Source organism: Panthera uncia, chromosome X, assembly GCF_023721935.1.
Source record: "Panthera uncia isolate 11264 chromosome X, Puncia_PCG_1.0, whole genome shotgun sequence".
NCBI classification, from domain to species: domain Eukaryota; kingdom Metazoa; phylum Chordata; class Mammalia; order Carnivora; family Felidae; genus Panthera; species Panthera uncia.
Window position 1 is genome coordinate 19,584,931 of NC_064817.1, and position 15,164 is coordinate 19,600,094.

The window sequence follows — 15,164 nt, forward strand, 5'->3', positions numbered from 1 at the left end:
CTGCACTTCCTTAAGGACTGTCTCTGAGGTTTTCTCTTGTTTTTTTCATCTTGAACATATTCCTTTGTCTGCTTCCCTGGACATTCTGTGTTGTTTACTGTGCACACATCAGAGATGAAACTTTACCATTCAACCCTGCCATAGCTCTTGGTTGTGATTGTCCAAGCAGTTTATTTTATTTTTAGTGGATCCCAGTGGTGGAGGGTATACCAAGGCCTGTCAGTGTTCCGAAAGGGAGGATCTCACTGGGCACCTAGATTCAGGCTGATTGGAAGCCAGACCTTCAGGCAACAGCTTTTAAAAGTATGCAAATAGTGGCAGATTTCAGGGATACTGTGGGTTCTGTTCCTGATCACCACAGTCAAGTAGAGTGAATCTATTTCAAAATAAAGTGAGTCAAAAGAATTTTTTGGTTTCGTAGTGCGTACAAAAGTTACGTTTACGCTATAGCATATTAAGTGTGTGATAGCGTTATGTCTAAGAAATGCTATAAAAGTTTAATTTAAAAATACTTTATTGCTAAAATATGCTATCCATTTTCTGAACTTTCAGTGAGTCATACTCTTCTCGGTGGCAGGTCTTGCTTCACTGTTGAGGGCTGCTGACTGGTCAGGGTGGTGGAAGAAGGCTGGGGTGGCTACAGCAGTTTCTTAAAACAAGACCACAATGAATTCTGCCACATCTATTGACGCTCCTTTCGGGAGCCATTTCTATAGCTTGCGATGCTGTGTGACATCATTTTATTGACAGAACTTCTTTCACGAGTGGAGTCCGTCCTCTCAAACCCTGCTACTGTTTTACCAACTAAGTTTATGTAAGAGTCTAACTCCTTCGTTATCATGTCATCCACCTTCACAGCATCTTCAGCAGGAGTAGATTTCATCTCAAGAAACTGCTTTCTTTGCTCATCCAGAAGAAATAAGTCCTCATCCCATTCAAGTTTCATCATGAGACGACAGCAATTCAGTCACGTCTTCAGGCTCCCTTTCTCATTCTCCTGCTATTTCCACCACATCGGTAGTTTCTTCCTCCACTGACGTCTTAAACCCCTCAAGATCATCTATGGTTAGAATCTGCTTTTTCCAAACTCCTGTGAAGGTTGGTATTTTGACTTCTTACACTGAATCACAGATATCCTTAATGGCATCCAGAATGGTAAATCCTTTCCAGAAGGTTTTCAACCAACTTTGCCCAGTTCCATCAAGGGAGCCACTAGCTGTGGTTAGCTACAGCATTACAAAATACGTTTCTTAAATCATAAGGCTTGGAAGTCAAAATGACTCTTTGATCCACGGGCTGAAGAATAATGTTGTTTTCATGCCGGCTAACACAACATCCGGTCTCATTATATATCTCCACCAAACCCTTGGGTGACCAGGCACATTGTCAATGTGCAGTAGTATTTTAAAAGCAATCTTTTGTGTGCGGGGGCTTAAAATATTCAGTTAAACATGTAGTAAACAGATGTGCTGTCATCCATATTTTGTTGCCTTTACAGATCACAAGCAGAGTAGATTTCACATGATTCTTAAGGGCTCTAGGATTTTTGGAATGGGAAATAAACAGTGTCTTTAACTTAAGGTCACCGGCTATGCTAGGCCCTAACAAGAAACTCAGCCTCTGTTTTAAAGCTTTGAAGCCAGAATTTGAACTCACCTCTCTTGCTATCAAAGTCCTAGGGAGCATCTTCTAGTAGAAGGCTGTTTTTGTGTACGTTGACTGTCTGTTTAGCGTAGACACCTTCGTGCATTATCTGAGCCAGATCTTCAGAACAACTTGCTGCAGCTTCTACATCAGCACTTGCGGCTTCAACTTAACACTTTTATGCTAGTTTCCTTCCTTAAACCTCATGAACCAACCTGTGATAGCTTCAAGTACTTTCTTGTACCTCCTCACTTCTGTCAGCCTTCACAGAACTGGAGACAGCCTTGCTCTGGTTTAGGCTTTGTTTTAAGGGAATGTTGTGGCTTCTTTTACCTTCTATCCAGACCAGTAAAACTTTCTCCGTATCAACGATGAGGCTTTTTCGCTTCCTTATCATTTCTGTGTTCACTTGAGTAGCACTTTAAATTTCCTTCAAGAACTTTGTTTGTATTCACAACTTGGCTAACTGGTTCGTGAGGCCCAGCTTGCAACACACCTTCCTCACCAAGCTTAATCATTTCTAGCTTTTGAATGAAAGTGAGAGACCTGGGACTTAACCTTACAATGGCCTCTAAGTGCTCAAGGGAAAGGATATCAACTGACCTCATTTCAGTGTTTTTGTGTCTCAGAGAATAAGTGGCCAAGTGGGGAGAGAGAGATGAGGAAAACAGCAGGTCAGTGGAGCAGTCAGAACAAAGACCTTTACCAATTAAGTTCACCATCTTACATGGGCACGATTCATGGTGTCCCAACACAAATATAATAGTAACATCAAAGTCCACTAGTCACTGCAAGTTTGAAATATTGCACAAATTACCAACACGTGACACAGACACAAACTAAGCAAATGCTTTTGGAAAAACGGTGCCAATTAGACTTCCTTAGTGCATGGTGGCCACAAGCCTTCCACTTGTAGAAAATACAGTATCAGCAAATAATACAAAGTGCAATCAGATGAAGCATGCCCATAGATACAGTCCTGCAGGACTACAAGCCAAGTCCTGCTGACCACCAGAGTCAGGTCATCGAGAGGTGCTCGTCTGTGGCACTTGTTAAAAATCGGGACACCTGAGCAGTGTACAACTTCCTTTCTAGTAGATACTGGTGACCTGGAGCAAGACAGAGGGTGAACATGAACATAAGGTCCTCTGGCCCCTGTCCTTAGAGTGCACCTCATTAGGTCCATAGATCTGTGCCAAACCAAAAGCCCTCCCTCCAGCCCCAGCTCCTAGACAAATGAATACGCCTCTTTCAGCCTCTTTCATAGAAAGACTGGGGGTGTATTTCAGCCTACTGTCTCTGCAGTGCCCTGGGGGCGGTGGCTAACCATCAGAGGTAGAAGGTCAAGGAGTGTCCCCTGGTGGCAGCCCAGAAGACCAGGACACCAGACACAGGTACAGTCTCCTCTCTAGGAGCTACTGGTGCTCTGGTGGGTGGTGGAAGGAACATAAAATTAGCACCTACCCTCCAAGGAGGTCTCTGGCCTGTAGAGGTAGGTTTCATTGGAAGCCTGCCCCTCCAGCCACAGCTATGAAGATAAGCTGAAAGGCTTATTTCTCCAAAAGATGATTGCCTGGGTCTCTAACCTCTTCCTGGGCCCTGGGGGTGGTAGATGGTAGAGAACTCTTTGTCAGTTGGTTACAGTCTTATGGGACCCTGGAGGGTAAGTTGCACTGGCTGTCAGAGCCAGGAGATCTAGAGGTGTCCCCTGGGTGGCTACAAGATTGAGGTACCAAAGGAAGGTACAAGCTCCATTCTGGGAGATGGCAGGAAGCTGGAGTGACATAAAGGGGAAGTGAAAGATGGCATGCGCCAGCCTCTGTCCCTAGAGACTAACCCAGTAGGCCCCTAGGTGTGTGTTATAGATGCCTGCCTAGGCCAATGATTTAAGGTAAGCAAATAAAATTCTTTCACAAAGGGATATTATTCAGGTTTAAAAAGGAATGACATTCTAACACATGCTACAACACTGGTTAAATCTTGAAGACATTATGTTAAGTGGAATTAGCCAGACAAAAGGATAAACGGTGTGTGATTCCACCATGAGGTACCTAGAATAGTCAAACTCATAGAGACAAAGTTAGAAGGGGGATTCCTAGGGACTGGTGACGGGGTATTTAATAAGTACAGAGTTGCAATATTGGATGATGCAAAAGTTCCGGAAGTGGATAGTGCTGATGGTTGCACAACTATGAATATATTAAACGCCACTGAACTATATATTAAAAATGGCTAAAATGCTATGTTAGGTACATTTTATCACAGTTTGAAAAACTTACTAATGGACCTCACATTATGTAAATCTGTTCTTTGTAAAAAAAAAAAATGAACATATCATCAAGGTTTCTAAAAAATGTATCTCCTATATTAGATGCAAATACCTATTTGGTTTGCATAGGGAATCCACCAGACTGATTGGATTAGGGCCAAGAGTGTTTGTGGTGCAGGGTAAACTGAAAACTTGCACCTGACCTAAGGTTATTCTCTCCTAGTGCTCCGGGAAAATGTCTGTGTTCACACTGTAAAACAGAAGAGATGCATTTTCATTTCAAACAGGAAATGAGTCTCTGTTTTCAATGTCAGTTAAGGACTATAGTGGCATATCATTCAAATTGATACATAATGTTTTTAAAATATAGCCTCTGTGCCTAGGGCACAATGTTTAAATGGAACGTGTCTGACCCTTTGAACAAAAATAGCCAAGTTTCACTAGGAAGGCCCTACCCCAAAAGCAAACCCTGCAAGCTGATTCTGCCTCCCCTGATCCTGGCTACTTGACCCTGAACACCTTGGAAATGAACAGCATTGCCACCAACATGACAACAATGCTTCAGGATTCAGCTCCTTTAATGCCCCTCCCTTGAGGATAGTCTGTCTTTCAGGGACATGCCCTCCCAAGAGGGGGAATACCAAGTTTCTGTTGGGAAGGCTTCCCTTTGCAGCTATGGTTGGGTTATAGGCTGTCTTCTAAATGTGAGTCAGGACTAGTTATAAGAATCTAGAAAAAAAAAAAAAGAAGCAAGTAGTTAAATAAGTAGAATTGTAGGTGGTAAGATTGAAAAGTAACCTTTTGAGCTCTGGTAATTCTTCCCTCAGACTGAATAAATGGGAATACATCCTCTATTACAGCAATTATGGCCCCCCAAAACCCCACCTTCTGGATTTATTCACATCCTTGTGTGGTATCTTCCCAAAAATATGCCCCGATTATGTGACCAATAGAATATGGCAGAGCAATCCTTATCAAAATAACACTAGCATTCTTCACAGAGCAAGAACAAGCAGTCCTAAAATTTGTATGGAACTAGAAAAGACCCTGAATAGCCAAAGCAATGTTGAAAAGAAAACCAGAGCTGAAGGCATCACAATCCTGGACTTCAAGCTGTATTACAAAGCTGTAATCATCAAGACAGTATGGTACTGGCACAAGAACAGACACTCAGATCAATGGAACAGAATGAACAACCCAGAAACGGACCTAGGAACATGTGGCCAACTAATCTTTGACAAAGCAGGAAAGAATATCCAGTGGAATAAAGACAGTCCCTTCAGAAAATGGTGCTGGGAAAACTGGACAGTGACATGCAGAAGAATGAACCTGGACCACGTTCTTAACACCATACACAAAAATAAACTCAAAATGGATGAAAGACCTCAATGTAAGACAGGAAGCCGTCAAAATCCTAGAGAAAGTAGGCAAAAACATCTTTGACCTCAGCTGGAGCAACTTCTTAACGTGTCTCTGGAGGCAAGCGAAACAAAAGCAAACATGAACTCTTGGGACCTTCTCAAGATAAAAGTCTTCTGCACAGCAAAGGAAACAATCAGCAAAACTAAAAGACAACCGACAGAATGGGAGAAGATATTTGCAAACAACATATCAGATAAAGGGTTAGTATCCAAAATCTATAAAGAACTTATCAGACTCAACATGCAAAAAACAAATAATCCAGTGAAGAAATAGGCAAAAGACATGAATAGACACTTCTCCAAAGAAGACATCCAGATGGCCAACTGACACATGAAAAAATGCTCAACATCACTCATCATCAGGGAAATACAAATAAAAACCATAACAAGATACGACCTCACACCTGTCAGAGTGGTTAACATGAACAACTCAGGCAGCAGATGTTGGCAAGGATGCAGATAAAGAGGATCTCTTTTGCACTGCTGGTGGGAATGCAAACTGGTGCAGCCACTCTGGAAAACAATATGGAGGTTCCTCAAGAAATTAAAAATAAAACTACCCTACAACCCAACAATGGCACTACTAGGTATTTATCCAAGGGATACAGGAGTGCTGTTTCGAAGGGGCACATGCACCTTAATGTTTATAGCAGAACTATCCACAATAGCCAAAGTATGGAAAGAACCCAAATGTCCATCGACAGGTGAATGGATAAAGATGTGGTATCTATATACAATGGAGTATAAGTCGGCAAACAAAAAGAATGAAATCTTGCCATTTGCAACTACGTGGATGGAACTGGATGGTATTATGCGAAGTGAAATTAGAGAAAGACAAGTATCCTATGACTTCACTCATATGAAGACTTTAAGATACAAAACAGATGAACATAAGGGAAGGGAAGCAAAAATAATATAAAACAGGGAGGGGGACAAAACAGAAGAGACTCTTAAATACAGAACAAACAGGGTTGCTGGAGGGATTGTGGGAGGGGGGATGGGCTCAAAGGGTAAGGAGCATTAAGGAAAACACTTGTTGGGCTCAGCACTGGGTTTTATACATAGGGGATCAATCACTGGAATCTACTCCTGAAATCATTGTTGCACTATATGCTAACTAACTTACATGTAAATTAAAACATAAATTATAAAATGGAAGGCTGAAAAAAAATAAATTTCCAATAGTAATTACCACCAAAATTTCAAAGTAATGATGTATATAAAGGATACTTTGACATCTCTTCAATTCCCAAAATTTGATATTAAAATATCTGTTATTTCTACTGGTTGGTTACAAAGCCACAAGTTTTTCTGGGAGTATTGTCATTTGTTACCTACATTTATAATTGGAGGGAAAGCTGTATTGTAGGTGGAGGTTAGTAATTATAAAGATACTATTTTTTTTTTCATTCAAGTTCACTGAACCTCTGAATTCTATCTACAGCTCTCTCGGGTTAAGATCTACAGATTTATTTTATTGAAAATAAACTATGCAAGAGGAAAAAAGAATATGGCATAAATGGATTGTCACTTCAGCTATTACATCTTAAAAGGCTAGCTTTTCTCTTGACTGCAACTTCATGACAGACCCTAAATGATAACCACGCAGCTAAGCTACTTCCTGACTTTCAGAAACTATGTGAAATAATATGTGTTCTTTTTAAGTCGCTAATTTCGGGGGTAATTTGTTACCAATAGATAACATCACCACGGGCACCATGATTTCTGCTTAAGAAGACAGCCACCACCACCGCTCCTGAATCTAGATGACCTGGCCTAAAGTGCCATTTTGGCAACGGGCTTGGTCACAAACCCTTAATGTGGTTTCGGTACATGTTTCTCCACAGTGCCATAGGCTGACCAAAGGAGGGTGAAGGACGAAAGTGACTGCTTCCCGTGGACATTCCTATGGTGGACGATACAGTGCCGGCCAGGAAAAAAAGGCTGGGGCCCAGCCTCCAGCCCAGTACCTCCAAATGTCTGGGAAACCATAGGAAAGTTTCACAGTTTTCCTAGACCTTTGTAATTTATCTAGAACGCAGCTATGATACTCCCTTACTGGTAGTCAAAATGCATAGAGTAGATAGAAAAAGGCTTTGGAAAAGGGTTAACCTGCTATACGACTTCTAGACTGTAGCAACATGGTCCTCACCACGACTTCTCACTCTGATGTGGAAGGATTTGGATTTTCTATGACAGCTCTTAATAGAAAGCATGAGGTCACTTGGAGGAAAATCAAAGACTCTATACTACAAGGAACAAGCACAAATATTGCCTGGGTACAGGTGGGCAGCAAAAACGTACGAGTCAGGTTAGAGGAGGCAGCAGGGAATAATGGTGGGCAATGGCGAGCTCATGCCCTCCCTGAAAGAAACTTGAGAACGTTTTTGAAGGCCAAGCAAACCAATTCTGCCTCCTGAATTTGAGCCAAACACCAAGCTGTACCAAGTCCTGTACTGAGCACCATAAGCAATAAAAGGCTAAGGGTATATATCTGTATCAATCTATATATATGATATTGATATCAATATAGATAGGAATACGGAGAATTATACCTCACCATCTCCTCTGCAGATGCTAGAAGGTTCTGTGTATAGGTCCATGCATCCATTAAATCCACACACATTTATGGAATACCCACTATAAAAAGCTACATGTTATACCTCACACCAATTCTGTTCTGCCAAATTTTGTACTTTAAATCCTTCTATTTCGTGCTTTTCCAAGTTTGGGTTATTTGTAACAGTACCATATTTGCAGGTAATACACATCCTCTATTTTAAGAAATGAGTTCCAGTCCCAAACCCACAAATAAAGAATTATTATAATAATAGCATATTCATGAAAAGCAAATTACTTATCTTGGCGTTTAACATCCTTGTAACTATTCCTGTACTTTTAATGTCAACAGAAAAAAAGCAATGTCTAAGTCTGGCTGATATGGTAAATTAATGTTAATAACAGTTTTGACACTAATAGCAAGTTTTAAAAAGAAAAACCTCTAGACTCAAAGCTGGATTTCATTTCTTAAAAATCACCGTGGCGTGCTGTCACCAGACTCCTCTAGGACAATTCCCGTTATGATTTCACCTTCACTGGGAGCCCGAAACGGCTAAGATCTACCAAGTTGCTATGAAATTACATTCCTTCCTTGCCGAGGCTCACTCCAGGTGGAGAAAATAGCCACCCTCTTGAGTTAGGACACCAGGGCTCCTCCACAGTGACACATTTCTGAATCTCTGTAAGCAAATGAATACCCACCTGGTTTCATTCAAAACAAAACACCACCAGCGGCTTGTCCACCCCCTGGAAATGAGTTGTGGATAGTGAACCATTAGGGTACACACTAAACTCATGGAACTTTTAGACCGGATGTTAGAGATCCCATGGAATCCCAGAGAACAGGTTCTGCACTTTGTTTTCATGTTCTTCCCTAACACTGTGCGTAGACAAGGACGTGGATACGTGGCCCGTAAATTAAACTGATTTGAGCTGAAAACTTGCACAGGCCCAGGGGAAGTGAAAAGGAACCCAGCACTGGGCTCCTCCACTGTTACTAGCTCTTTCTAGAAGTCCTCGAAATCTCAAGCAGCCCCTTGCAAACCCTCTGCCCCTCTCAGACTCTGCCACTGGGACCCGATTGGCCCACAACACCCACGTCTATAATCATGTAGAGGCCACTAGTCTTTAAGCAAAGCATCTCTTCCACCTTCTCAAACGTTCTTCTTTTTCTATTACTAATTGAGTGTTTTACGTTTAGATAATCCTATAATGAACCAGCGCAAATGAGCACAGAGGCAGCAGTGACAACCCATCAATAAAATAATTAAGCCGAAGTGGATTTTGTTAGAGACTTCTCATGTCATAATAGGAAATCTAGGCTACTTAAAATCAAGGAAATCAAATGGAATCACTTCTCTTTGTTTTAAAAACGAAGGTTGGCTTTGAAAGATCTCTTTCATGGAACCCCCATTAACGCTGCTGACAATACTGGTTCTTCACCTCTAAGTACATGCACAAGAGAAATACCAGTGGAATACAAGGTAGTTTCCAGAATTTTCTTTTCCCTTTTCATAGTGTTCCCTCAGAATTGTGTGTAGAATTTCGACAAGACTCTCTGCGCTTTCTCTGTTTTAAGATTGAGATCATGGTCTCAGTCCCCTAAAACTTTCTCCTGACACATACATGCCATGAAACGACGGGAAAATCAGGGCATGACAGTGCAGAGGCAGAGCAAAATCCTACGTCTTCTCTCATGGCCGATGGAAGAGCAGCGTTCCTGACCAAAAAAGGTGACGGATGCTGCTAGGTTTCTTTTGACCTTCCTCCCCAGGGTGATCCAAGAGCCCATTAGCTTTGTCTCACAACACAAATTCCATGCCACCACTGACCCACTTGACGCTGACCCCTAAGCTTTGCCTCATTTCCAACTGAGAGACTACGATGAGCTAGAGAACCAACCTCTGCAGCAACAGACATTAAACAATTACCAAATGGCTTCAAGGTCTGAACAAGAAATAGAAACAGAGACCAGAACTGGCTTCGGGTGCTATGGGGTGCCAAATTGAGAGATAAAGCAGAACCTAAATAAAGAAATGATGTAGACCTGAAGCCACTTGGGCTGATGCCCAAATTGGACTGAGATAAGGGACACCCTTGAGTGGTTCCATGAAAGTGAAGACAAATAATTACATACCCATGCACCGTCAGGCCCAAACAGCTCCAGGAAGTTGCCAATGAATTCCCTTGACTTCTCTTCCCACTTTTGAATTAGATCATGACTTTTTTCTTCTACTCTGTTGACAAATTCTTTTGATCTTTCCTCCACGTTCTTGACCTTTTCCTTCATCTTGTCTACCTGGTTTTGGAAGCGGTACTTCTTCTCCTGATCAAAAATTAAAGGAGAAAGAGTGATTTAGCCAAAAGGGCATGAGAGAGACCATTCACATCAATGGTCTTTTTATTTCAACTCATGTTTGTTCTTAACCTAAGGAGTCAGGATGTTGCTATTTCCAAGGGCTAGATTGATGGGAAGGCACATCTCTTGTAAGAAAAGTCATTTGTCATTAGTCTAGTTGGCTATGTGAAATGAAATACAAGTGATTTTAATATTCCCTGTCTTGTAAACATCAGAGTTGAAGTCGTTTATGTAAGAACCAAAAATATGTATTTGTTGCTTACTACAGGTAGATATTGGGTAAACACCCCCCAAATTTTCCTGGGATTTAGACAAAAGTACGAATTGTACATAGAATGGTCACTCACAGGCTGCCTGAATTGTTTTACTGGGACACTATTAAAACCAGTACTTACTGTTTGGAATAAATAGGCAACTGACTGGGACTTAAAACCCATGTGTTGCACTAAAATGTTCATTGTAATGACATTTTTCATGAAGCTAATTGAACTGCATCCATTTCCTTGGTGATGAAGAAGTCTTTTGTTCTGATAGTTTCTCTGGATTGAGGCTTTGTTCTTCTTATAGCCTTAATGCAACAATGCTATACCTATGTGCCTGAAAGGCCCTGTATGTTGGGCAGGTCAGAGGTCACCTCTAAACCTCGGTTGCCTCATCTGTTAAGTGGGGTAATTTTCATCTCTATCCCCATCGAGTTGCTGTAACAATTAGATAAGATTATGCACATAAAGCGTTTGGCACAAAGCCTGGTATTTAGTAAAAATTTAGTATGTGTTGGCTGTTGGATTACAATTAAGCAGCATAAGCATTTAATCGTGTTACCCGACCAGAGTATCAAAACCATGAAAATAACATGAGATGAAGGGTCTTCCCCTCCATGAAGTCATGACACATTTTCTCCTCGAGGGGCAATCAAGTTTTTTCTTCACTACATGGGACTAACGTTCCTATTTCAGAATTCTTGGGGACACTTGGAATATTGCACAACTAGGTCAGGATTCCCGGACTAAAGCTTACTGTGGCCTTGGGGTAGGATGTGAGCTAGGTATGTGCTGTCACTTGGCTACACATACTACAAGAGCGTTACATACAGCTCTCGGGCAGCACGGGACAGAAGGAATGGGTGCCGCGAAGCGGGAGGCTGCCGCTGCCTCCACCTCTACTCTGCTTGAGGGACCTTGGCCAGGTCCCCTCTGAGCTCAGCTTTACTCCAGTCTCAATGCAGAAACTCGAACTGGGTGACCGGCCCCTCTCAGCTTCCTGCCACCTCTGAGGTTCTCTGATTCATCTACATGCCCATCGAGCACATTTGATTTTCCCTGTGAGCTGCAGCCAGGCTTGCTGTCACAGCAAGGCCATGAGCGCATCCACAGTGACTACACGGTTCCTTGAGCTAAGTGGCTTATCTAAAGGCTGTTGGAAGAGAACGAGCAATAACTTTTGGAAACGGTTTGGCATGCTTGGATGGCTGACTGGATTCAATTTAAAAGAACAGGCATTTAATTTATTGAAATAACCAGGGCTTTATTCTCTATAAGATACCCAATGATCACTTCAACAGAATTCTTTTCAGCCACTTGCTCTGGTACCACTTGAACCCAACATTTTCTATTTTGTTGCCCGACTCGTGTGAAGCCACAGTCTAGACTCCCAATGCCCCCTGCTTCGTGAGCACAAATAATAAGCACGGATCAACAATTAACAAACCCCTCCTCATCTGGAAGGTCCCAATGATCGACTTGTGTAAGCTGCTGGACACATACGGCTGCACATCACTGTAAGCCTCTACTTTTGTAGAAAAATCACTCTTGAAAATACAATGCCTCTGGGGGGCGGTGTTAAAATTCAGTATGGAGGAAGACTTCTTGTTTCAATCAACGTCGTCCCCTCCTCAGAGTCTGGGCAAATAGACTTGTCCAGATGCACTCACATCACCTTTAGCAACTGGACTGGCCCTCTTTGCTTTTTAACAGCCTGTTTTAGTTGTTTTCAAGTTGTTTTAACAGTTGCTCTGTTATTAAACTAACAGCAGCTCTGTGGGAACAATACGGCACAAATACAAAAGGAAGCCAAAGACATAGGCTTTATTTAACCAGCTGTAATTTCTCTGGACAGTGATGATGATGATGATGATGATGACTGTTAAGTTTCTAATGAGCATCTGTAAGGCCTTAATAAAATGAAAATTTTAAATTCATTGCCTCTGGTTTCGCTTTTCATTGCCTTTGCCTTCCTTCCTTCCCTTTGAGGGGAAGACAACACTTGCCTTTCCCGAGGGCCCATCTCCCAGAAACCCTTCCCGCAAGTCTGAGAACAGAAGAGGCAGCTTGGAGCAAGGGGAGGGGAGGTAACTCCTTTATAATATGTGGAGCTCGCTACCGCGTGCTTTGGCTGACTTAGGTTAGCCCTTTGGACAGTGGTTTCTCCATCTGTAAAACGGGGATAATACATCATTGGGTCGTTGTGCAGACTGAACCGAGACAATGAATATAAAACATCAGGAAGACAGTGGCACTGGAATTTAAATAAAAACTTTTTAGGAAAGAACACTATATGGCATATAGTAGACATCCAACAAATGGTGGCAGTGCTTGCGTGACATGACGGTTGTCACAGGATACCGGGCGGCACACTTACATTTATAAAGCTGACATTTAGTTCCTTGGCTGTGTACCCTCTCTGGAGGTTGCGTCGGGCATAAACATCATAGTCACGGACAATTCTGGTGATAATGTCTGATGTTGAGATGCCTTCCGTTCTCTGTGTTGGAACAAACATTCCTGTTCAAATAGCAAAGAAGAGATAAAAAGAAAAAAGTAAGACCTGTTTTCTTTACTAGCTCTCTTTTCCGGGACAGAGTTGCAGCTCCTGGGTGTGTGAGGGAGGCTTTCACACGTGGCCCCAGGTGGCTGTTCCACACCCGGTTCCGCACACTTCCTCCCGCCACAACACTGCATGCTCGGCCCCCCGGACCTGCTCCCTGGAGGCAGCGGGCACGCACCTGGCATTGACTCATACCAAGCCTTGGATCCCCTTCCCCGCTCGCACCAGCCATGGTGCTTCTCCTTAGTCTGTGGGGTCCAGCTTCAAGGTTGTGCCCCTGGGAAGCCTTTCCTGCCATCACTGAGTAGAATCCACAACCTCTAGGATACAAATGTGGCTTCCATCAACACAACTATTTTATTTTATTTTTTTTAACGTTTATTTATTTTGGGGACAGAGAGAGACAGAGCATGAAGGGGGGAGGGGCAGAGAGAGAGGAAGACACAGAATCGGAAGCAGGCTCCAGGCTCTGAGCCATCAGCCCAGAGCCTGACGCGGGGCTCGAACTCACGGACTGCGAGATCGTGACCTGAGCTGAAGTTGGACGCTTAACCGACTGAGCCACCCAGGCGCCCCTCAACACAACTATTTTAAATACCTGCCTCCTTGTCAAAAGGGGAATATTCTGAAAGTAGAGATTATGCCTCGACTATCTCTGCATTATCAGCCCCCAGCTCAGTGCCCATTCCTGGCACATGGAAGGTGCTGGATAAATGCAAATGAAACGAGTAAGTGAACAGAGCCTAACAATTGAGCCAATGAATTAGGTCGTGGCCCAACTTCCTTTCTTCCCTAAGGAAGTCTGCATCTCATCAGACTGAGGAAAAGATGAAAAAGTGTACTATTTCGTTGTCTCTGATTTGAAGACATGCCCTTGGGATGCTAGATGACTTTATCTCCCTAAGAACAGTCTACTCTGGGGGGTGCCTGGGTGGCTCAGTCGGTTGAGCATACGACTTTGGCTCAGTTCATGATCTCACGGTTCATGAGTTCGAGCCCTGCGTCAGGTTGTGTACAGACAGCTCAGAGCCTGGATCCAGCTTCAGATTCTGTGTCTCCCTCTCTCTCTGTCCCTCCCCCACTTGTTCTCTCTCTCTCTCTCTCAAAAATAAACATTAAAAAAATTTAAAAAAACAAGAAGAGTCTACTCTGCTTGGTGGTTTCACCACTCAAGACTCTTTCATTTAGAACACATGGGACTGAGTAAAAATAAGCACAGAGAATTCCAAGTTCTAGGAGACTTTCTTTAATGTCCTCAGAGATCTATTTGGGTGAACAAATACAGGGCTATCAAGAGGTCACAAATGTTATCGAGACAAGAATGTGGTTTATATTCACACTTGTGTTGTCAACTGAAACATGTTGGCAATTAAGATATTTCTCCCCAGTGTGATTAGGGCCACTCTGAGATCTCAGGGGTGGGACAGCATGATGGACAGGGCCTGGGGACAAGGGTACTGGGTTCTCAGTTTGGAGACTTGGGCAAGACTCACACCTCAGAAGGCAAGTTACTTAACCTCAGTGTCCAAAACTGAGAAGTGAGGCGGCCGGACAAGATGGCCTTGGGATCATCTGCGCCACCTCCCTCTCCCTCACTCAACTACGTCCAATCCGTCTCCTTCCAGGCACCAACCTACCTCCTAAAAAGCTCTCTGACTCACCCACTTTTCTTCACCATTATCTAAACCAATCTAACACCATCTAGTTCAAAGATTACAGCAAGAGCCTCAAAACCAGTCTCCAGCGATGTCATTTTTGGTGCCCTCAATCCACTCGTCATGTGGCAAGAGCCATACTCTCCAGTCCCATCTCAGACCCTCTCCCCCACTTCATTGCCTGAGCCAAGGCCCCTGGACTACACTGCCAATAGGGGGCACCATTCTCACTGGGTTCTGTAGAGCTGTGTGACAAAGTGGGCTTGCCTGAGCCCCCCAACACTGGGCTTTGGTGTCCTGAGAGGGCTGGGCCCATCCCCTCACTCTGCCACACATGTGCTCTCTACTCAGCTGACCCCCTGTCATCCCCTGGGTTTCACCGTTAGTGTCACTTCCTCGAAGCAATCTCTTAACCCCCAGACTGGCTCTTCAGG

At 43.1% G+C, this 15,164-nt stretch overlaps 1 protein-coding gene across 11 annotated transcripts in view; it reads right to left on the minus strand.

Annotated features, from left to right (window-relative positions):
* The window catches only part of PCYT1B (phosphate cytidylyltransferase 1B, choline), a 126,179-nt gene that overhangs the window by 20,716 nt on the left and 90,299 nt on the right, over positions 1 to 15,164 (minus strand). For all 11 annotated transcript variants that reach the window (XR_007460462.1, XM_049643623.1, XM_049643617.1 and 8 more), the window contains 2 exons: positions 12,890 to 13,032; positions 10,031 to 10,219 (listed from right to left, as the gene is read on the minus strand). Coding sequence is in view for 10 of the 11 variants with exons in the window: in XM_049643623.1 (XP_049499580.1) it covers positions 10,031 to 10,219; positions 12,890 to 13,032 (332 nt within the window). In the remaining variant the exon portion in view is untranslated. The remainder of the gene's footprint in view (positions 1 to 10,030; positions 10,220 to 12,889; positions 13,033 to 15,164) is intronic.